Source organism: Musca domestica, unplaced genomic scaffold (genome assembly GCF_030504385.1).
Source record: "Musca domestica strain aabys unplaced genomic scaffold, Musca_domestica.polishedcontigs.V.1.1 80, whole genome shotgun sequence".
Taxonomy (NCBI): domain Eukaryota; kingdom Metazoa; phylum Arthropoda; class Insecta; order Diptera; family Muscidae; genus Musca; species Musca domestica.
This window is the reverse complement of record NW_026712410.1, coordinates 964,916-989,983: the sequence shown is the minus strand read 5'-3', so window position 1 is coordinate 989,983 and position 25,068 is coordinate 964,916. Positions and strand designations below refer to the sequence as shown.

The 25,068-nt window shown below is 39.2% G+C and overlaps 1 protein-coding gene across 1 annotated transcript; it reads left to right on the top strand.

Moving 5' to 3' along the window:
- Positions 1 to 6,535: 6,535 nt before the first annotated feature.
- On the top strand, positions 6,536 to 14,625 carry LOC131800421 (trafficking kinesin-binding protein milt-like). Its single transcript, XM_059131205.1, is given in 6 exon segments — positions 6,536 to 7,075; positions 8,139 to 8,417; positions 8,471 to 10,034; positions 10,100 to 10,278; positions 12,396 to 12,779; positions 12,782 to 14,625. Coding segments are annotated over 6 exon segments (3,180 nt in total). The 5' UTR covers positions 6,536 to 6,771; the 3' UTR covers positions 13,252 to 14,625.
- Positions 14,626 to 25,068: the final 10,443 nt, after the last annotated feature.

Below are 25,068 nucleotides of genomic sequence, written 5' to 3'. Positions count from 1 at the left end.
TTTCCAATCTTCTTCCGACGGATTTGGAACCTTCGTGACAAGAAACATACTGATGCAGAAATACTGGTCTCGAATTAACAGATATATAAAGTAAATGACCAATAAGTTTTCGATATTTTGCATTAGTTTCCAACAAGTTTGAATTGTTTTTCTTTCCGTAATTTATATCCATAGGAGATTTTGACAACTTGCAACTTCCTAGGCCAACTCATCTGCTAATCTTTTAATATATTGGGATTGACAAATTCATAATTTCCATATAAATCTTTACTAATTTGAATTCCCCAAATAACTTCTTATATCTCCCAAATTCTTCATAAAAAAACTGTCAGATAATATTTTTTCTATACATTGTATCTGATCAGTTGTTGAACATGCCAAAATTATGTCATCAACATATATAATAATATAGCATATTGGTCTAATATATATCCGGAATAAAACAGGGGTCACTCACGCTTTGTTTTAATTTTGCCTTTGTCAATGTTTCATTCAACAAAATTATTCCACGACCTTGAAGCTTGCTTCAACCCATATATGGCCTTCTTTAATAAACAAACATTTTTCTCATTTCCATCTTCAAAACCTTTCGGTTGTACCATGTAGATTGTTTCTTCAAATTTCCATTGAGAAATGCGGTTTTTGCATCTATATGTTGTACAATCAGATTTCGTTTCGCAGCAACAGAGAGAAGCATTCGAAAAGTTGTATGCATGACGACAGGCGAAAACACTTCATTGTAGTCTACTCCATATTTCTGCGAATATCCTTGGGCAACGAGTCTTGCTTTATAACGAACAAAATCCCCATTGGCATTTCTTTTTAATTTGAAAACCCATTTACTGCCCACCGCTTTCCTCCCTTCAGGTAATGGTACTATGTCCCATGTATTATTAGTTCTCATAGCTTTTATTTCTTCTTGCATAGCATCAAACCATTTGTCCTTATCATCGCCTTTAATAGCTTCATCATACGTTTTCGGTTCTGGTTCGTGATTGGCCATCCAAATTTCATCTATTAATCGTTTAGCTGGGAATACCCTTAGTTGATCTTTTGGACACGCGTACTGTTTGCTCCTCATCATTCTCACTCTCCTCCTGAATTTGCACATTACTGATTGCTCCTTCATTTTCTTGATTACTTGAAACAGACCTTGATGTTAGATTTTCATCACTATTGGAAACAGAATCTGAAACTGGTAAATTCTCCTCCTCAATCTGTAATGTGCCTTGTTTCTTTTGTGGGAAATCCATTGAGCAATCTCTTAATTCTACTTCTGTAAATCTTACATCCCGACTTACGACAACCTTGTTTTTAGACGCATCGTAACATCGATAGCCTTTTGAATTTGCATCATATCCGAGAAAAATCATCTGATTTGCCGTTGAATCTAACTTTTGCCGCTTTTCAGATGGTATATGTACGAAACATTTGAACCAAATATATGAAGATTTGAAACATCTGGCTTCTTACCATACCATAATTCATAAGGAGTTTGTTTTGTTGCTCTCGTTAGCACTCGATTTTGTATGTAGTTTGCTGTTGACACGGCTTCACCCCAGAATGATTTTGGTAAATCAGCGTCAATAAGTAAACATCGACTCATTTCCACAAGTGTGCGGTTCTTCCTTTCAGCCTTACCATTTTGCTGTGGAGAGTAAGGGGTGGTAAATTGAACTTGGATACCTTCCGATTTTAAATAATCTTGTAGACGTTTTCCTGTATATTCACCGCCTCTATCGGAACGGATTACCTTGGGGTTACTGCCAAAAAGAGTATTGCAAAACTTTATGAATTCTCTTATAGTCCCTTCCACTTCAGACTTCTCTTTTAGCAATTGTATCACTGTGAAACTTGAGAAATCATCTATAAAAGTGACAATATAACGTTTTCCATTAGCTGTTGCAGTCTGCATAGGTCCGCATACATCCGTATGGATTAAATCTAGTGGAGCTTTAGATGAACATGTTGACTGTTTGGAAAAGGCAGCCGAGTCATTTTTCCTTTTATGCACGTTTCACAAGATTCTTTAATATTGCAGTTGACTATTTTCATACCTTCAACTAATCCGTCTGCTTCCATTTTACGAATTGCTTTGGGATCCCTGTGGCCTAATCTGCGATGCCACTGATGAATACAATTTTCATTATGTTGTGTCAAGGTACAAACAGCATCTGGTGTCCTTAAAATATACATTTCTCCACTAACATCTGCAATTCCGACTGTTATATCTCTTTGTGTAATTTTACAAACATTTCCTTTAAATTTGACTTCATATCCATCCTTTGACAGTTGTCTAACTGATAGAATATTCCCAACAAGGGTAGGTACATAAAGAACTTCTTTCATTGAAATTTTTCGTTCAACACCATTATCATTCACTATCTTTAAATCACCATATCCTAATCCTTGAACAAAAATATTTTCGCCATTTGCTAATTGCAATGTACTTTTGTATGTCTCATTTAAGGATCGAAAAAATTCTTTATTGTTCACCACATGCCTTGTAGCACCTGAATCGATTAACCAAGAACCTTTACTTGCACTTCCAAAGTTGAAAAGAAAATCATTCGGCGGTTTTGGCGATTCCTGCTTTTCTTCAATCGCGTGAACCTTATACTTGTTTTTGCTGGTGTCTTGCTTTATTTTCCAATTTTTATATTTTACACAATTTTTCTTTTGGTGACCAGACTTTTTGCAAAAGAAACACGTCTTATTGGAATTGTCAGCAATTTTCATAACAGCATCATTTGAAACGCCATTAGAATGTAGTCGTCTTTCAAATTCAGCAATGACCCTTTGTTGAACAAATGCGAACGTAATCTCCTCTTCTTTGCGTGATTCGAGTGATGTTATCAACGTATCATAGCTCTCTGGAAGACTACTGAGTAACATAGCAGCACTCCATTTATCCGTCAATGTCTCTTCACCGATATCTCTTAATTTTGTGAATAAATCATTCATGTTATTAATGTGGCTTACCGCATCACCTCCTTCTTCAAGCTTCAATGAGCATATAGAACGCATCAAAAGACTTTATTCGTTAATGTATTTCGCTCATGATACTCTTTTAAAGCATTCCAAGTCTCTTTTGCTGTTTTAAGGTGCCTTATATGACATAATTGATCGTCCATCACTAAGAGACCGATTGTGCCTCTTGCCTCGTCATCCTTTTCATCCCAATCACTAATTGCTGCCGCATTTATAATATTACCTGCTTCTCCTCGATTTTCACGGGGTCTTGGTCCTTCAATTACTTTCTTCCATAGATTTTGCTTCCTTAGCAATAGTTCCATTCTGAATTTCCAATTTGCATAATTGGAATTGTTCAATTTTGAAAATCTTGGTTTAGCTTCAGCCATATTGCCTTTACTCCTTATTGAATTCTGTTCCTGGAAATATTGATGTCCTTAGTATTTCTTGATAATCCTTGATCCTTTTGTCGATTGTTGAAGCTCTTTAAGGGCCCATAACCTATTGGAATTATAAGGCCGAGGACTTTTCACAGCAATTGAATTTTATTGAATGACAAGAAAATTAGAAAATATTTTCAATGCATACACATTTTCTATCAAGGCTAGCTAGAACACAATGTTAAATAAATTACAAAGTATAAATGAACAAAGTATAAAATTGAACGCCAATCCAACAGACTGCACCATTCTAAACGCTATTGCACCAAAACTATCCTGGTTTCTGTGGGCAGCAGACGTTCTTCCGCTCCAATGGATGGGGAGTGGACTCCGAAGACGGCATTCATAGTATAATTATTATCACTAAATGCTTCCGTATGAACGCGATCCAGACCTGCCTGATAGGCTTCTTGGCCTAGTGGCTCTCTCTCTAAGCGTTGGACCTCCCTCATTAGATTATATATGTCCTTCCTGACACGCCTGAGTGGGGGAGTATTATCCACCATATGATGGTTTAGATGACTCCCATGATAACACTAAATCAGGTACTGCAACGAAAGCATATGGTTATGCTAACGTAGGGGAAGGACCTTCGTCTCCTCATGTAGATGGTCTACTGGTGTCATGAGGAGGCACACTGTCGCAGTTCTTAAGGCAGCATTCTGGCAGGTCTAGATATTTTTCCACTGCTTAGCACTTGTATCCGCAGACCTCACTTGGGGCCGCACACCTAAAGATGTCTCCTTGTCCGCACCCCAAGTGCTTCCGGATAGAGCCTTGAGGACCTTGTTCTTACTCTTCATTTTGTCGCAGATAGCTGTGGCTTGCACGGACGACTTGAACATGCGGTCGTATGTGACCCCTAGGATCTTGGGGGAGCGCTCGTGGTCGGTATTATATTTCCCATTCAGACTATTCAATGCATGCAATTATAATTCCACCATGTCATTCGTAGATAAAAAAAATCACCTTTTTATTTGACATTTCTCTCTCTCCCCCTCTCTTTTAAAACTTCAATTTTATCGCAAACAATGTCGTAACTTAAAACTTATTTTAAATTATCGATTGCAATTCGACTTATAGCATGTTTCCATTGGAAACCGAACAACGTTGTTCGCTCTCAGAATTATGTACACGAATTAACCCGTTCATACGGCACGATTCGTAATTCATAGTAAAATAATTCCTTTTTTTCAAAAAAAATGTTTGTTGATTTTAAAGGGAATGTATACGAAAATACATGAAATTCTCGCTAATATGAATATAAGAAATTATTGTTTTTCTCCCAAAGATTTATTATATCATTAATTTTACAATTTTCATTCACGTTTTCAACTTTTTGTGTAAATGTTGACATTTTGAACATATTTTTGTGTTTTTTCCATTTTTAAATTCTGCTGAAGAGACACTTCTCAAACATTTTTTCTGCCGATAGAAACATTTTGAAAATATTGACTATTTTGTTTGCAGTTTTCTGTAGAAATTTTAACTCGTGGACCAAATGCGTACCTCGAATGAGAGAGAAAACAAAATTTACTTTCTTTGAATGTACATACGCCATTCACATTGTAGTTTTCATTCATAATTTTCAGTCTTCCCAAAAATTTTGTAAAATTTCATTAAATTTTTCTATTTATAATTTTTAAATGTCATAATTTATTTTTTTCGATAAATGCTCTCATTTGTTAGGGATGGGACATATTTTTTCGTTGTTCTGAGAGTGATTTGATTTGAACAAGGTACAAATATGAGTGTTCGCTCAGGAAATGTTGTGTGAAGAATTAGGTAGTTTTTTCATAGTTAAGGGTCAAACAACGAATAGAGAGCGAATCAAGTGCAGTGGAAACGCCACATTACCGAATTAAAAAGTATTATAATTACATAGACAATTATTTGCAAATATGTAACCATATATCAGTTTTAAAATTTCTGTACAAGATCAAAAACGGTTTGAAGTAATTAAGTAATTTTTGAAGTCAGTATTCTGTTGATTTATGTCAAACTCCAACTAAAAAATGGAGTTTAACAGACATCATCATGAAAAGACGTTTTTTGAGGTATGGTGAACTTTGGGTAAATAAGCGATATTTCTGGTTTTTCATTTGACGTTTTTTTAATAGAAGCCGTGTAACATTTATTATTGCATACTCTCGCTGTACGACTGTGAAATCTGCGAGTAGCAACACTGCACAATATTTAGACACAGAGAATTTGTGGAAGCTATTGCATGAGTGGTGTGGATTTCGTTTGTTTTGCCAACCCCATTCGGTTGTATTTAGTATACAAATGTATCTAACAAATTACAGTTAATAACTACGAAGTGGGCCTTTGATTAGACAAAAAGATTTACTTATTAATAAATTTAATAAAACATTGTGTGTGAATATAACTTGTATCTTGTTAGTACACGCTTATATACGTAGATATTTATTTTGTATGTTATACAAGACAAACAAAAGAATAACAACAAACTGAATGTTTACGCCATCTTGCCATCCAGCTGGAAATTTATATTCTACATCACGAGTGTATTGTCCGTCCACGATACTATGTTCGTAGCTAGTCAATACATTATTCTCTACCTAATAGTCATAACTTATGTAAATAAACCAGATTTCTTTCCGAAAATGCTGGAGAACCGAATTTTGTTTTATACCTAAATTGAACGGAATTCATTAAAGAAGACATCCCAAAAGTACCTGTTCGTTTTCTGTTACCAACATTCAGTTTTTGCAACTTTGTCCTCATAAAGCCGCGTCGTTGCATATTATTTTCGGTTGTAGTTTTTTTCCAAGCATCGTTTTTATTTTTCCTCCCTTTTTGCCATAAAGGGGAAAATTGAATATTCGCGCACACTCAAACAAAGATATGTATTTCTGTACGAACAATTTCAAGTCCGTGAGTGTTAAAAATTGCGACAATTTCTTATACCGTGCAATTTGTGTGTGATGCGTCATAAACTCGATTGGCTAGAAGATAAATTATTTAAGCAAACAGCTAATACTTGAAAACATTCAAAACCTAGTGTTGACTATTAAGTAAAAATGATTTAATCTGCTTTTTATTTCCTGAAATCCTTAATTTCTCTAAAGTGTGATTATACATATGTATGTCAACAGACCTTTATGTCTGGGTATAAAGTATCACATAATTTTTAAAACAGAATGGATAAATACGAGGATTGCATAATTACATACGAAACAAAAAGAGGATTTGAAATCAAATAACCAAACATTGTTTGTTTGGAAAGGAAATCTGGACGTAAGTCGGTTTTCACCTATTTCGCCGTTCTTAAACGAAAACGATAGTCCAAAAAGTATTGGCTTGTTGTTTTGTGGCTGTTATACAATTTGGGATGATGGATCCTTTGCAACTGCCTCAAGTCATAAATCGGTCACATGATAGCAGTATAGTCCACGCTGACATAGAGGGTAGTGTAAATAGAGCCACACCGCCCCATATCAGTATTGAAGAAAACAATTGGGAGTTGTTTATCGAGGAGGCAAATCAGTTAGAGTACGATGAGGAAGAATTGTTTATATCATCATTTCCAAGTACACCAACAGTGGAGCAAATTTCTTATGAAGATGAATTTATGATCGACACAACGATAAATTCTTCCCTTGAAAATTTAATACCAAATGAACAATTATTAATCGAAGGTTTGCAATATTATTCTATAATATCTTTGTTTAACATCAGCAACTCAAAATGTGCAGCTGTTCATAAAAAAAAAAATCCAAGTGTACAATACTACAAAAAATCAAAAACATCTTTCATCCTGCTTTTTACGTTGTACAATATTTTTTAACTCTACATAAACATTGTTAGAAACTTGATTATATGCAACAGCCAAAGAATATATCAATGTCACTTAGCTAGTTTTTGAACTGTATAGACACTAGCCTGTTATGAGGTTAACTGAAAGCAAAGCTCCAATACAAAAATATAAATATATGGACATATTTTTATACCCACACAATGCTTTTGCCCATTACGTCTTTGGCGTTTCTAACGAACAAACCCCCTTACATCTATTACGTTTTACTGTTGCTTATAGCAAACCCAATAAATTTAAAATGTATCAAATAATTGTAAAATAAAATTGAGAAATGTCAAGAAAACATTTTAAAAATATGATCCTGCAAGATGCGCCAACAAAAACAAGATGTGTTAAAACAGTTCATAGCTATATAAATTCTATTCATACACATATAATTTTGGTGTCATTCTGTAACAAACAGACAATTTCTGTTCAAAACGATAGGTCTCATTTTCTGACGTTCTCTTTCGTATTTGTTACAAAAACCCAGAAAAATGCAATGGAAAGTGAAACCATAGCTCTCTTTCTATCGTTTTTTTTCTGACGTTCTCTCTCGTATTTAATTCTTACAAAAATCCACAAAAATACAATGGAAAGTAAAAGCTTTCGTGTATACGTCACGGACATAAAAGTCATTGGCACCGAAAACCCAAATATTTTTTTTAGTCGACAAATTCCAAACGAATGTGAAAAAATCATAAATAAAAAAGTTGTCAAAGTACCTATCCAAAAATGTGTTGAATATTGCGGGCCCCTTTTTTCTAATACCGGATACAGTACAGGAAGATCACTACGCTTTGTACCCATCATCAAATATTTAAATGCTCTTTTAATCAACTGATTTTATTAATTGCAATTTCGTTTTGACCACATAGCTTATATTATTAAATTTCTTTTTACAGTTCTATGTGGTAATCGTGTAAGTCAAATGACCCGTGCATATGATGATATTGAGGCTGTCACACGCCTTCTCGAAGAAAAAGAGAAGGATTTGGAGTTGACGGTGCAAATAGGGAAAGAATTGTTGACGCAGAATAATGCATTAGAAAATAAAATAGCCGATTTAGAAGCTGAATTAAAATCAGCTAATGAGGACCGTTCGCAGTTGCTACATGAGCTACACAAGAAAAATGAACTGATAGCTGTTTTAACAAATGATTGTGAGGATTCTAGTGATAATGGTAAGTCACGAAGTTATTGATGATATGATTAACTACAAAGTCTTATATTTCAGATACCCCAACCTTCTCCAAGTCCATCACTTTGGATTTATTACAAAAGAAGATTGCTTCACTTCAGGATGAAAACAAGTCACTTAAATATGAAGCATCTCAATTGGCCTGTCAGACAGATGAGGTTGAGGCTCAGGAGCGGAGGCTTATGGACGATATAGCATCACAGCTAAACGACGCCAATCAGCAGTTCGAAGGACTTAGCTTAGAACTGGAAAGGCAACGTGAGGAGAATCGTTTGCAGCATGAACAAATAGTAAGCTTAACTTCGCGATTGGCAGAAGCTGAAATGAAACTTCATCAACTGACACACGACAACGATGAACATATTACACTTCTAAATATTACAAAGGAGAACCAAAATAGTCTGGCATTGGAACTGGTTGAATTCAAGCAAAGATATCAAGAGGTCTTGGCTCTTTTGCAAGAAGCACAGGAACAGTTACGAAAACAACGAAAGAAAACTATGCCTCAAGCTCGTAGTTCCTTCATGTCTTCAATTTTGCAGCCGGACTCCTTGCAGTCAGAATTGATGGAGTCATCTCTATATTCAGAAAATAGTCTTGATTCTGGAATATCAGGTGATAATCAAAGAATAAATGATCGAATTGGTCATTTGATGTCAAATCAACCGAACACATCATGTGGAGTGGCCTACAATGGCACAATGAGTACGGTTTATGGAGGCGGAGGTTTACTGCAGCCATACAAGAGAGTATTTGATACTGTTCGGTGTGCAACCAAAAGCGGAAACTTTGCTGATTTGGACAGTACTTCAATGACACACCTTGGAGCGATGTCTATGAGCACAGCATCAGGCCCACGCATGTCTACTATGGCTATTGGAAGTACATTAACCTCCTCCAACAACACTTTTGGCGCTGAAAATAATGGTATGGGCGATAAAACAATATCCTGTGAAAGTTTAGCGTCTCAATCTGAAGATGGTTATCCCTTGCAACCATCAGGAGTTCCTGGAGCTCCCGGCGCAAAGGAACTTGAGGCTGCTTTAAAGAGACTTACTCCAGCAGAAGTACTTGCTCGAAGGGCTATGCTTTCATACGCACCTGCTGGTACATATAATTATGACGATGTTCAAACTACAACTGCATTTCCAATGGGACTGCGCACACCAGACAGCATTATGTCGACCGGATCATCTGGTATTTCCTCATCAACTAACATGTCATCCTCTGTACATCAGTGGCGATTACCAGAAAAGCTGCAAATAGTAAAACCTATTGAAGGTTCACAGACATTGCATCATTGGTCACAGTTGGCTACACCTACCCTGAGTGGTCTTTTGGAAGAAAGACCCGGTGTGACAATTCGCGGGGGGCGAGGACTTGACGATTTAGGTATGCAGGTATACACTTTGTCAGACGTTGAAGAAGACATAAGCGAAGAATTACCTGGCAAGCAGTATGAAGCGTCTGGATGTACATATACATTCACGACTAGTATGGTAATGCATCCCGACGATGGTATATCAACAGATCTTTCATTTTTATCACAGTCCCAAGTATCTTCAAGAACTGCATCGGCATCAACGTCTCGACAGCCAAGGTAATTTACTTTATTAACCTAATAAATTATAATAATAATAAATTCAACCAATTTCTTAATTGTAGCTGCCCACCAACACCAAGAGCTGGTCTTTCGCGCAAAAATTCCTGTTCAACATTCTCGGTAAATTTAGGCTTAGCGTCTATGTTGAATGAGCGAGGTATCAAAGCTGTAACTCCAAGCGCCTTAAATACACCTGCTGGGCCAAACTTTTCGCCAACTGTAACACCCTGCAATAGTCCTGGTAATTATGTGATTTATACATCAACATATAATATTTGTTTGAAAGTAACCTTCGGCATGATAATACTGTGCAACTCAGAAAATAAATGCAGGGAAGTCCGACATGTATGGACGTGAAATTTTATATCGGGCCAATAAAGGGTATTTTAGCCCTTTTTTGAAATTATGGTTAAAACTCCGTAACAAATCAAAATATCCTACAAAATTATTTGTCATGAAATTCTACTATAGGTCCTAAAAGACGTAAAAATCTTACCTTAAACGCCAGTAACTCATTTATGTTTAAAAGATTTGGGGTTATGTCCGAACTTTGTGTGATATCTCCAAGAAAGCATCATTTTAAACTAATGACGTCAAAGACAGGAATATTTTTAACCATTGTATATGCAAAGATATTGTATATGCAATATATTTTAAAAATGTCATGTAAGTCTTATCTGCCTTGATTATAGGATGAACACAATGGACTAGAAGGTGTCCGAGTGAAGCGGTTATTTGACTTTGACATTGTTAGTGCTTTTCAACGCTTCACACTGGAGTAACCATTCAACACGGTTTTTGTTGTAAGGAATGATTTTTCGTGCTAGAAGGGCGATTATTCTGCTTTAAAAAGAAGACAAGAAAGAGTCAACCGCTTAAAAAGTTATCATTCATTGTTCTTTATTTTTAAAGATCATATCTAATGACGGAACTATAAATAAAAGGAATTGTGTCCTGGGTGAAGGTTTAATTAAACTCGGTTATTTTGGATGTATTTCAGGTCAGTTATTTCTGGAAAAGTTGAATTCCAGAACATGCAATACAGTTAGCAGGGCAGTCTATTTTGCAGGGTAAGTTTTTGGCAAAGCTGTAGATGATGATCGAATTTATATTTCACGAACGTTACAGCTTCTATCTCCCACCTGCCAAATAGCCATAACATGGGACATCGGCATAGTAGGTGTTCAATCGTCTCTATCTCTTCTTCGCCGTCTTTACATATTCTACAGCAGTCAGACACTGTTATCCCATCTTTAGGTCAGATATTTGGTAATGCAGTGGCCAGTCAGTACGCCTACCGCGGTTCTTTTTCTCGAGATTTCCGGCAAGATGGATTAGAGATTTCCGTTCTCTAAGTGTCATCTTCTTCTGGATTATTCGATAATATATTTTTTGAAGCAGCTTATTCTTGCTCCAGTTTAAACCCTGGTCCAAGATCGTAAAGAAAAATTTGTGTATAGCCTTTTGGTAATATGTGACTTGGTTTTCCGGCTTTGGGAATATAGGTCACTGTAACCTCATTCCATAGACTGGATACGTAGCACAACCTAAGACAGATCTTCGATTTATCCTGCAAGATGTCCAACACCATTAGAGCGAGTTGATTTAATGGGTTGGAAGGTATTAATCGCCCATATGACCCTTCCGATGTACAATGTAGGGTGGGCGTTGCTGATTACTCACTACCACCTGCAACCTTACAGCCGGGTAAGTGGGTACTGATAGGAAGTCGAGAGTCTCTAGAACAGAATTAGTCCATTTGCTATTATCTCAGCTTAAATTTCTCCTTCCATAAATGTCTCCTTCCACAAGTAATCGTCGATCATGGTATGACCTCTGTATCATGGACTCGGTAACTAAACCTGTTATTCGCTGAGGCGCCCATGTATCAATGAAGCTCCGGTAGAATACAGTCGGTACCCTGACTTCAAACCTGCAACACTGATGAACACGTGGTCGCATAACACCCTAGCGTTAAGGGGGCCTCTTTTTGTGGGACCTGCACAGAGGCTATTTTAGGGGCGACGAAACATCGCCTCTTCAGTCTACGGATCATTGGCACTCGACACCACCCAGACCCGCTGACTTTTCCGACTGCTTATCCAATTCGCAGCTACCCAGTATGGACGCCCCCGACAGATATCGGCTATGCTCCCCGATGCTGATTGGTTAATTTGTTGATATTAATAAATTTCCATCTGGATCTGACATTTTTATTTGTTTTTCTTGTTGTATGAAATTTATTTAGATATTTTTTTCTTATAAGTTTCCATTTCACATTATCATATAAGAATTAAGCCCCAGTTCTTTACTTTTTTTAATATTATAATATTTACGTTTGAATTATTCTTTTTGCAGAGGGGTCTCCTACGCGATCCATGTCTCCGGAACCACTATTTGGACTACTTTCATCAGGAGCTGAATTGATTCGACGCAAACTAGTGGGCGGTGATATAGAAAGGCCTAACCGCAATCAACAGCAAAAGCAGCAAAAAATTATGTTAACAAGGCTTGAGAGGCGAGCTTTAAGGTCCCTGCGTCTGGTTGAAAAGGTTGAAAGCATAGGTTTAGAAAATATAATAACTACACAACCAAACACAATGTCCCAGTTGGCTAGCGGAATAGCAAATCGGAGTGCAAGTCCAATGGCTCAACTAACAAGCCTTAAAAATATCCATACAAATTCAAACAATATAGTAAGCGATTTACATTTCAATAGAGACCACATAAAGGATGTGCTTCATAAGGTCTTAATTCACAAAGCAATCTTCCACCATCATCAAGTTTAAAAGAGACGGCTCCAGTTTCCAAACTAATAAATTCTGAACTAAATATTCAAAATAGGGAGGGGATACCGCCAGCGGATCATGAAGTGGATGCACAAAAAACTATTGTGAACAGAACAACTTCTGATGTGGGCATTTCAAACGTCCGAGCCAAACAAATGCAACGGCAAAAGTCAAGACGTAATCTCAAAAACGGCCAAAGACCTGACTTGGGTACCATTGGCGGACGAGTGCGTACTGATTTGGGACATGTGTCTCCTAAACAGTCGGATCAATCTACCAGCAGTATACATAAGACTTCGTCTAGTTCGAAAAGAAATTCTACCCCAGAAAAACCAGAAGCTAAAGAAGCTCAGCAAAGTATTGCACAATCTTTTGTGGGTACAGTGAGTTCCTTATTATTTGGTCGCAAAGGAGGTTGGCTGTAAATAGCTAAATCACAATGTGTAAACACACACAAAATACGTTTGTTTTTCGGCCTTTTGGCTGCTAAAAAATAGATCGAAGCATCAAAATCTGTCTAACAGCTTCATCCCCTAGCCAGTACACTGCTGTATAGTCCGTTAGACGCGGAGTCATTTAAAATAGCATTTTGAGATTTACATTATACATTCAATTGTATAAGAAAGTTTAACATATCTCAAAGCTGAGATAACATGCACTTATTTTTACAATTTGTTTTAAATTCGAAGTGTGAACCGCTGTTTATCATAGTTGTACTGTGATTACGTAGTTAGTTATTCCTGTAATAATCGTGTGCCCCATTTTCATTCTTTCGTTAAGCATACGTAGATACGTATAAAGAGCGACCGGTGCTACTCCCCAAAAACTTATGTTAATTCTTATTTCTTTTAGTTATGATAGCTGTCAAATTTTATCCTGCCTGAAAAATATGCACTACAACTATTTTTAACCCCCAAGAAAATGGAATGTGAGGAATGCACAAGCGTGGCAAAAAGCACCGACTAACGTTTTTCTTTACGCTCTCAGTTCAGATAATTTTCTTTTCGGTCATTCTAAATTTTAGCGTTAATAATTTTGCTTCCAAATTTATTTAAAGATGAAGAGACTTGGTCGGTATTGCTTGCCAACTTCAATTAAGAACACAGTACATTGTGCTAATTATTATCTCTTTAATCATTTCTAGTCCAGCATTGTATATCCAAACTATGCGTATTTTTAATCTTGTTACTTTTTAACTCATGTTTCAAAAGAAATTTTACCGATAATATATATTTTTGTAAGGTACAATACTTGTGTATATAAGGTAGTTGAATACTGATGGCTGCTTGCGTTTCTTCTTTCAAGTTAATTGAAACTTGTTTCAAGTCAAGTTTCAAAAATATAATATGTCATACCTGTTAACAAAAGTCTAAACTACCTTACTTAATTTAAGTTGTGCGTTTGCCAAATGCCTTTCTATAAAATTAAACTGACAAATAAAAATACCAATTGAAACGAAGCACCTATGTTTCTTTTATCCAAATTTTATTTAAGTATGTAATAGTTAAAATTAAGATCTGAAAACAAAGATTCTGGCGACCTCTCTCTCTTTCAATTTACTGACCACATAGCTAAAACATCAATCGAAATTATTATGTAGTTTTTTGTTATAAACTACAAAACTATAGTTGAATTTTGTGAACCTTTTACATATTAGTTTGTGAGCTTAAAGTTAAGATGCGCAATGCAACAACTGTAAAAACGTGAAGATACTATTATAATGTGTAGAAAGTCGACAGAAAAGTCGATAAAGTTTAAAATTATTTTTATGCAATAAAATATTGTTGAAACTATAATAATTTATTTTGTTTTTTATGTGATTGGTGGGTTTTTTGTTAAAAGCATATCGTCACCAGAAAGGCCTAAAGGTGTAACCCCATAAAACCATAACTATACAGGAGAAACAAAATTCGTTAGAAACTGAAAACTGGTTTATAAAATAATGTACAGTACTTAAAGAAAGATAAGAGATGTCTTTTTTTTAATAGTAATTTTCATAATTTCAGAGCTATGTGGGTTACGTCTTTTGGTATTGATTTTTCTCTTAAATGAAAAAAGCGTAAACCACATATTTATGGTGTATACATCTGAATAAAGTAGAATAATAAAAAAAATCTAATCAATTTACGACTGCATTATTGATCCATGCAGTTAAGCAAACTGTAAATTTGCAATCTGAAAAAGTTGGGTGCAATCATAACTGTGATATTTCAGTGGATCAAAATTAGGCGAATTGTCTATCAGAAATGCCTCCAGATAAATGATTTTGTTTTGATTTCGACCTTTGTTTGGATTACATTTCTTTTGTTGTTTTTGTCTGGTTTATTCGGCCAAACGAATACCTTCACAATTTTAACATAGTTAAAATGAAAACTAGCCATTTTGTTATAATTGGCCATTGACTATTGTATTACCTTTCCGTGATATTTTAATCAGATTCATACTCTTAAAAGTCGGCACCAACAGCCGGGATTTTTTCGATTTCTTTTTCTACCTCTTGTTGGAAGTTTTTTTTTTTTAAAGTACTTGTACAAAATACCAATTTTGTTGCATTACTACGGAACCGGTTCCAATAACCCACTTGTTAAATAGGTATTTCCATGGTACAATAAAAAGGTAAGATAGAGCTCCTAGCTGAATACAGTTTTTTTCTAAGTGTACCCGACTTCCGCACAATTTTGGGTATGTAGTTTTTGTTTTGAATAATAAAACAAAATATTTTCGAAAATCAATTCTAAGAAACTTAAGTTGCGGGCCGCGCATTAATAATATTAACCAGGTTTGCAATAGAATTAATGGATTGAACACTTAGGATAATATTTTTGAGAGAACATCCAGGCATTTCACACATGTTTCGCTATATTTGACTCATTTTAGAAATGAACAAAAAATCTTAAATAAATAATTACAACTTGTTGTCTATATGTAGCGGGCATAGACTCAGGGCTGCATTTCTGTTGTTGTTGTAGCAGCTCATACATCTGTGTTCGTTCGGTTTCCATTTTTCTGACTCCATTCAATCAGGTTCTGCCTCTAAGTCCAGACTCAAAAAGGATGGAACCTGTATGGGTTTTGTCCATAACGAGACTGGAGTTAGGTGAGTAGGCTTGGCTGGGCAGCGAAATAGGTGCAACGTGTCATGTGGGCCTGTGCCACAAGCTGGGCAGATGTTCTGCAAGTCGCTGTTAATCCGGGCCCAGTCGGAATTTAAGCGGCTGCACCATCCGGATCGTAATTGAGCCAAAACTACTCGGGTTTGTCGGGGCAGCTTTCGTTCTTCAGCTGCGACGGGAGGGGGATGGTCTCCTAGCACAGTATTCACTCTGTATCCTTCAATGGGCTCTGAGACCGCATTAGAGTGAATACTATTCAGTCCCGCTTGATAGGCCTGTTGATCTAGAAGCTCTCTCTTATAACTCTGTATCTCTCTCTCTAGATCATGAAGGATAGGATGGCTTTGTCTCTAACACCCAAGCAGGTATTGCATTGACAGCATTTTGTTATGCTGTCGCACCGGTAAGACCTTCGCCTCCTCATGTAGGTGATCGACAGGTGTCATGAGAAGGCACCCTGTTGCGGTTCTAAGGACGGCATTCTGGTAGGACTGAATATTTTTCCACTGCGTAGCACTAACTTTAGCGACCACACCGGAGCCACATAATTTACCATAGATCGTCCTATCGTGTTGTAAGAGGTCAACAAGGTTTCCTTATCAGCTCCCCAAGTACTACCGGCCAGAGACTTGAGGACCTTGTTCCTACTTCTAATTTTGTCGCAGATAGCTGTGGTATGAGCGGACGACTTAAAGAGACTATCGAATGTGACCCCTAATACCTTGGGGTAGTTGGTGGTCGGAATTATAGCACCATCGACCTGCACATTCAAGGACAGTCCCATCTCCGCAGTCCATGTCCTAAAAAGTGTGGCCGTCGATTAAGTGGCGGATATTTTCATATTCCTCGCAGTGATAAAGGCGGTAAGATCAACAAGGTAAGCGTTTAACCGATCGCAAATGTCATCAATAATGGGTCCGGCGTCACGAGCGTACAATCATCTGCGTACGTTATAATCTCTATGCCGTTTGGAGGTCGTGGAATGTCAGAAAGGTAGAGGTTAAACAGTTCCGGAGATATCACCCCACCTTGGGGAACTCCCTGTTAAACTCTACGGATGCTCGAATTCTTGTTTCTGAATTCCATGTACGACTGGCGTCCACACACTTAGTTTACTATCCAACGTTTCAAACTTGGCCGGAGGGCAGTGCGCTCAATGTCCTCGAACAGTGTGGCATGATTGACTGTATCAAAGGCTTTTGATAAATCAAGTGCCACCATAACTGTTCTAAGGCAAGGCCTTTTCTGGTTGAGACCTCTGCTAACATGTGTGGAAATGGCGTGTAAAGCTGTTGTTGTGCTGTGCAATTTTCAGAATCCATGTTGATGATCGGCTATTGGGAAACATTCTCTTATGCTGGGGAGGAGTAAAGTAAAGAGTAAAGCCTCAAAGACGAAAGTGGTATCGGCCTGTATGAATAATTTGCTGGCATCCTTGCCTGACTTCAGTAGCGGGACCACCCCGTCCATGTTCCAGGCATCGGGAACTACCAGGGTGGCTAACGACAGATGGGGGAGCTTTGTAAGATACTCAACTCCTGGCTCATCCAGTTGCTGCAACATCACCATAGAGATTCCGTCAGGACCAAGCGCTTTGGATGACTTTGCGCTTCTGATAACATGTACAACATCTTCCAACGTAAATTGTGGTGGTACCTCCTCGGCTGGAAGGGATCGTACACGGCGTAGGATCCTTCTCTTAGCCCTGTCACTCTCGGGGTGCCGGTTAAAATAACACGCGCACCTCTTCGGATCTGTCACTTCTATGCCGTTGTTCCAGGGTTCCAGAGCGACTTAACCGTTGCCCACAATTTACTCGTTCCAGTACTGATGATGCAATGCTTCAGATGTTCTAACCACCATTTTCCGCTTATGCTCACCTACTAACCTGTTTACCTCCAGAGTAAGTTCCCTCTTTCTGGGGTTATTAGGGTTAGTACGGTGAAGCTCATTTCGCTCTTTTGCTAATCCCGCTGCCTCTGCTAGGAAATTTGGTCTTATTTCACGTTTTCGACCAGCAGGTATATAGCGAGCGGTTGCAGCTTTGATGATGTCACGGTAATACCTATCTACTACCTGAACATCAGATGGGTTGGGCAGTTCTCTGAAGCTTTCCCGTAGTTAAGGAAAGTACGGCGTTCAGAATCTATGAAGTCGGATGGTCTGTTGATGGCGACAATAATGGGGAGGTGGTCTGAGCCTAGAGAAATGACTGATTGCGAAGTTACGCCATTCGTCAGACCTGGGAACACGACGAATATGTCCGGAGAACTGTGGAAGTCTCCCCTTATTCTGGTAGGCGCGTCCTCATTCACTGTGCAAAACGTGGAGCTATCAATTTGCTCAGCCAGCACCATGTCTCTCTGGTCAACACCTAAGACGGAATGCCATAATTCATGCATAAATTCCTGTTGAGGAGATTGTGTGGGAGTCTCATATTGAGACGACGATGAGGACGCCGAAGATGAAGACTTACTGGGGTTTACATTGACGCAGCAGGAAGTAATGTAGTCCCTATCGCAGTACTCCGCATTAGAGCGAATACTATTCAGGCCCGCTTGATAGGCCTGTTGATCTAGAAACTCTCTCTTATACCTCTGTATCTCTCTCTAGACCATGAAGGATTAGGATGGCTTTGTCTCTAACACCCAAGCAGGTATTGCATTGACAGCATTTTGTTATGCTGTCGCACCGGTAAGACCTTCGCCTCCTCATGTAGGTGATCGACAGGTGTCATGAGAAGGCACCCTGTTGCGGTTCTAAGGACGGCATTCTGGTAGGACTGAATATTTTTCCACTGCGTAGCACTAACTTTAGCGACCACACCGGAGCCACATAATTTACAATAGACCGTCCTATCGTGTTGTAAGAGGTCAACAAGGTTTCCTTATCAGCTCCCCAAGTACTACCGGCCAGAGACTTGAGGACCTTGTTCCTACTTCTAATTTTGTCGCAGATAGCTATGGTATGCGCGGACGACTTAAAGAGACTATCGAATGTGACCCCTAATACCTTGGGGTAGTTGGTGGTCGGAATTATAGCACCATCGACCTGCACATTCAAGGACAGTCCCATCTCCGCAGTCCATGTCTTAAAAAGTGTGGCCGTCGACTAAGTGGCGGATATTTTCATATTCCTCGCAGTGATAAAGGCGGCAAGATCAACAAGGTAAGCGTTTAACCGATCGCAAATGTCATCAATAATGGGTCCGGACGCCACGAGCGTACAATCATCTGCGTACGTTATAATCTCTATGCCGTCTGGAGGTCGTGGAATGTCAGAAAGGTAGAGGTTAAACAGTTCCGGAGATATCACCCCACCTTGGGGAACTCCCTGCTTAACTCTACGGATGCTCGACTTCTTGTTTCTGAATTCCAAATACGACTGGCGTCCACACACTTAGTTTACTATCCAACGTTTCAAACTTGGCCGGAGGGCAGTGCGCTCAATGTCCTCGAACAGTGTGGCATGATTGACTGTATCAAAGGCTTTTGATAAATCAAGTGCCACCATAACTGTTCTACCGCAAGCCTTTTCTGGCTGAGACCTCTGCTAACATGTGTGGAAATGGCGTGTAAAGCTGTTGTTGTGCTGTGCAATTTTCAGAATCCATGTTGATGATCGGCTATTGGGAAACATTCTCTTATGCTGGGGAGGAGTAAAGTAAAGAGTAAAGCCTCAAAGACGAAAGTGGTATCGGCCTGTATGAATAATTTGCTGGCATCCTTGCCTGACTTCAGTAGCGGGACCACCCTGTCCATGTTCCAGGCATCGGGAACTACCAGGGTGGCTAACGACAGATGGGGGAGCTTTGTAAGATACTCAACTCCTGGCTCATCCAGTTGCTGCAACATCACCATAGAGATTCCGTCAGGACCAAGCGCTTTGGATGACTTTGCGCTTCTGATAACATGTACAACATCTTCCAACGTAAATTGTGGTGGTACCTCCTCGGCTGGAAGGGATCGTACACGGCGTAGGATCCTTCTCTTAGCCCTGTCACTCTCGGGGTGCCGGTTAAAATAACACGCGCACCTCTTCGGATCTGTCACTTCTATGCCGTTGTTCCAGGGTTCCAGAGCGACTTAACCGTTGCCCACAATTTACTCGTTCCGGTACTGATGATGCAATGCTTCAGATGTTCTAACCACCATTTTCCGCTTATGCTCACCTACTAACCTGTTTACCTCCAGAGTAAGTTCCCTCTTTCTGGGGTTATTAGGGTTAGTACGGCGAAGCTCATTTCGCTCTTTTGCTAATCTCGCTGCCTCTGCTGGGAAATTTGGTCTTATTTCACGTTTTCGACCAGCAGGTATATAGCGAGCGGCTGCAGCTTTGATGATGTCACGGTAACACCTATCTACTACCTGAACATCAGATGGGTTGGGCAGTTCTCTGAAGCTTTCCCGTAGTTAAGGAAAGTACGGCGTTCAGAGTCTATGAAGTCGGATGGTCTGTTGATGGCGACAATAATGGGGAGGTGGTCCGAGCCTAGAGAAATGACTGATTGCGAAGTTACGCCATTCGTCAGACCTGGGAACACGACGAATATGTCCGGAGAACTGTGGAAGTCTCCCCTTATTCTGGTAGGCGCGTCCTCATTCACTGTGCAAAACGTGGAGCTATCAATTTGCTCAGCCAGCACCATGTCTCTCTGGTCAACACCTAAGACGGAATGCCATAATTCATGCATAAATTCCTGTTGAGGAGATTGTGTGGGAGTCTCATATTGAGACGACGGTGAGGACGCCGAAGATGAAGACTTACTGGGGTATACTTTGACGCAGCAGGAAGTAATGTAGTCCCTATCGCTGTACTCCTGTAACCGCTTTAAGCCGGAACAATTCCGGAAATGCACCCACTCCATGCATCCGTTGCATCTCACCGAGACCGATATGTGGTGGATGCGATTACGACAAACGGAGTAGAACCATGGTCCGGGGTTGGTCTCGATCCCGGCTCGGATTAAGAGAATACAGATAAAACATTACGGGTAATGTTGCTCCTATATCAGAAAAATGGACGAACACGAACATGTATTTGCTGGGTTGGCGGCCCCTGGTCGGAGATTTGTACTTCCGAGTTAATCCGGTACATAGAACCGGCCGCCGTGGGAATGTGTATATCTGTATTTTAATGAAGCTGATCTCCCTCCTTATTGTACCATGGGTATTTCCATAAGCTTTCATAGGGTACCCATTTTGTAAATACCGAACCGGATAAAAACCGGGCATTTCTCTCATGCAAAAAATACTTTCCCTTAATCAGGTTAAAAATAAATAAATTACAAAATTATCCGAGCAGAGCTCCTAAATATATAGAAGAAATATATAGAAGAAATTGTTAGACTATTGGCGCTGGAGTCCAGTTAAATTTTTACGCCTAGATATAGTTTTCGCATGGCTAAACAAAGGTTAAACAAAGCTACCCTCTAAATACAATTTTTTTCTTCAGGTGTCTTGGATGCTACTACTCTGTTTAAAATACATATACAGTTTGTATGTGTGTATGTACTGTTTTGAATAAAAATAATTTTTTTTGTTGCAAAATAGTCAGGCTTAATCCTATTATTGATGTTCTATAAAAACAACGTTTGCTTATTAGTGGAGAAAGAAAAAAACAAGGAAGGATTGGTGGCTCTTTCCGAAACCTAGGTATTCCTTGCCTTACCCCCTGTAATCATTAAATCTTTTACCACTAATAAACAAACGTTGTTTTTATAAACTGTTTTTTTTTTTAACTTTGAAGCGATCCCCTTTTTAAAGAGCAAAGATGGAGATTCCTTGGAATCAAAATGCCAGGTTGAATTCAGATGGTTGTTGTTGTTGTAGCAGCTCATACATCTGTGTTTGTTCTGTTTCCATTTTCTGACTCCATTCAATCTGATTCTGCCTCCATTCCAGTCTCAAAAAGGATGCCACCTGTATGGGTTGTGTCCATAACTAGGCTGGAGTTAGGTGAGTAGGCTTGGCTGTGCAGCGAAATAGGTGCAACGTGTCATGCGGGCCTGTGCCACAAGCTGGGCAGATGTTCTCCAAGTCGCTGTTAATCCGGGCCCAGTAGGAATTTAGGCGGCTGCACCATCCGAATCGTAATTGAGCCAAAAACTACTCGGGTTTGTCGGGGCAGCTTTCGTTCTTCAGTTGCGACGGGAGGGTGATGGACTCCTAGCACAGTATTCACTCTGTATCCTTCAATGGGTTCTGAGACCGCATTAGAGTGAATACTATTCAGTCCCGCTTGATAGGCCTGTTGATCTAGAGGCTCTCTCTTATACCTCTGTACCTCTCTCTCTAGATCATGAAGGTCTTTCCTAACGTGCCTGGGCGGAGGTTGCCTATCCACAAGGGTAGTTGGTGGTAGGAATTATAGAACTATCGACCTGCACATTCAAGGATAGCCCCATCTCCGAGGTCCATGTGGTGAAAAGTGTGGCCGTCGACTAAGTGGCGGATATTTTCATATTCCTCGCAGTGATAAAGGCGGTAAGATCAACAAGGTAAGCGTTTAACCGATCGCAAGTGTCATCAATAATGGGTCCGGACGCCACGAGCGTACAATCATCTGCGTACGTTATAATCTCTATGCCGTCTGGAGGTCGTGAAATGTCAGAAAGGTAGAGGTTAAACCGTTCCGGAGATATCACCCCACCTTGGGGAACTCCCTGTTTAACTCTACAGATGCTCGACTTCTTGTTTCTGAATTCCACGTACGACTGGCGTCCACACACGTAGTTTACTATCCAACGTTTCAAACTTGGCCGAAGGGCGGTGCGCTCAATGTCCTCGAACAGTGTGGCATGATTGACGGTATCAAAGGCTTTTGATAAATCAAGTGCCACCATAACTGTTCTATCGCAAGGCCTTTTCTGGTTGAGACCTCTGCTGACATGTGTGGAAATGGCGTGTAAAGCTGCTGTTGTGCTGTGAAATTTTCGGAATCCGTGTTGTTGATCGGCTACTGGGAAACATTCTCTTGGGAACACCCTGCCCATTTTACAGGCATCGGGAACTACCAGGATGGCTAACGACAGATTGAGGAGCTTTGTAAGATATTCAACTCCTGGTTCATCCAGTTGCTACAACATCACCATAGAGATTCCGTCAGGACCAAGCGCTTTGGATGACTTTGCGCTTCTGATAACATGTACAACATCTTCCAACGTAAATTGTGGTGGTACCTCCTCGGCTGGAAGGTATCGTACACGGCGTAGGATTTTTCTCTTAGCCCTGTCACTCTCGGGGTGCTTTACAAACTGCCCTTTTCGGATCTGTCACTTCTACGCCGTTAAATGACTAAACGGTTCGAGAGCGACTTAACCGTTGCCCACAATTTACTCGTTCCGGTACTGATGATGCAATGCTTCAGATGTTCTAATCACCTTTTTCCGCTTATGCTCACCTACTAACATGTTTACCTCCAGAGTAAGTTCCCTCTTTCTGGGGTTATTAGGTTTAGCACGGCGAAGCTCATCTCGCTCGTTTGCTATTCCCGCTGCCTCTGCTGGGAAATTTGGTCTTATTTCAGGTATTCGACCAGCAGTTATATAGCGAGCGGTTGCAGCTTTGATGATGTCACGGTAACACCTATCTACTACCTGAACATCAGATGGGTTGGGCAGTTCTCTGAAGCTGCGATTGGTATATTCTCTGAATTCTTGCCAATTGGATTTCCCGTGGTTAAGGAAAGTACGGCGTTCAGAGTCTATGAAGTCGGATGGTCTGTTGATGGCGAAAATAATGGGGAGGTGGTCTGAGCCTAGAGAAATGACTGATTGCGAAGTTACGCCATTCGTCAGACCTGGGGACACGATGAATATGTCCGGAGAACTGTGGAAGTCTCCCCTTATTCTGGTAGGCGCGTCCTCATTCCCTGTGTAAAACGTGGAGCTATCAATTTGCTCAGCCAGCACCATGTCTCTCTGGTCATTACCTAAGATGTAATGTCATAATTCATTCATAAATTGCTGTTGATGAGATTGCGGGGGACGCAATGAGGACACCGAAGATGAAGACTTACTGGGTCTACATTGACGCAGCAGGAAGCAATGTAGTCCTTATCGCTGTACTCCTGTAACCGCTTTAAGCCGGAACAATTCCGGGTGTTTGAAAGACTCAAACATGTGTGTGGAAATGGAATTGGTGTTTCACACGCTTATCTAAATATTATTTAGTTTTTAGTTTACTTTATGCTAAGTACTTACATTCTTATCAACATAGAATTTACTCTTCAGTTTAGTGATAATTTTGTATTGAACTATTTACGCACGACTATGTTTAATAGTTTTTGTAAATTATAATCTACCCAACGCTGTGTTTGCCTGCTGCATAAGATAATGAGCATGTAATAAAGATTTTATGACCCCCACAAGAGATATGCAAGATGAGTCGCGTACGCAAGATGAGTCGCGTTGGTCTGTCACCAATTCATATGTATTCTTGAATAGAAAGTAAGGGTTGCTAGATAGTGTGTAAGGTTAAGAATTATTTTGTAAGCTAGCACTTAAGATGGAATTATGAAAAAATAAATTCAGTGTCGAATCAAGCATCATACGAGCATTTTCATTCTCCTCCCAAATATTTGGTCCATCGAGCGCTCACTTTAGCGAAAGTGAAGGAACTAGCAAACATCAAAAATCGAATCAACAACAATCAAAAACTATTCAACATTAGGAACAAACAACTTTAACAACATCAACATCAAGTGTGGTAAAAGCAGTTAAACAACTCACCAACCACAATCTAACAATCTACAAAACTCAACAACAACATTGATCAACAATCGCAAACAAAAAAAAAAAAAAAAAAAAAAATCTACAAAAAAAATTAAACATCGATCAACTACAACATTTTTAAAAGGACTTATCAAAATGCCTAGTTGCCAAGAAATGTACTCTCAACAATACACAATCTTTAAAGTGTTAGATGCTATGTTGCAGACGGTGCGAGGTAGGAAATATCGCAGTAATACCATACCAGACATGCGTAAGAAGGTGCTAGAACAATGGGGAACATTCTGCAGAAATGATGAGGCACTCAAAAAAAGGGACGATAAGAATGAAAATGACCCGTATTATAAGGAGAAAGCGTATGAAATTGCACAAAACATGAAAGAGGACATATGGAAGAT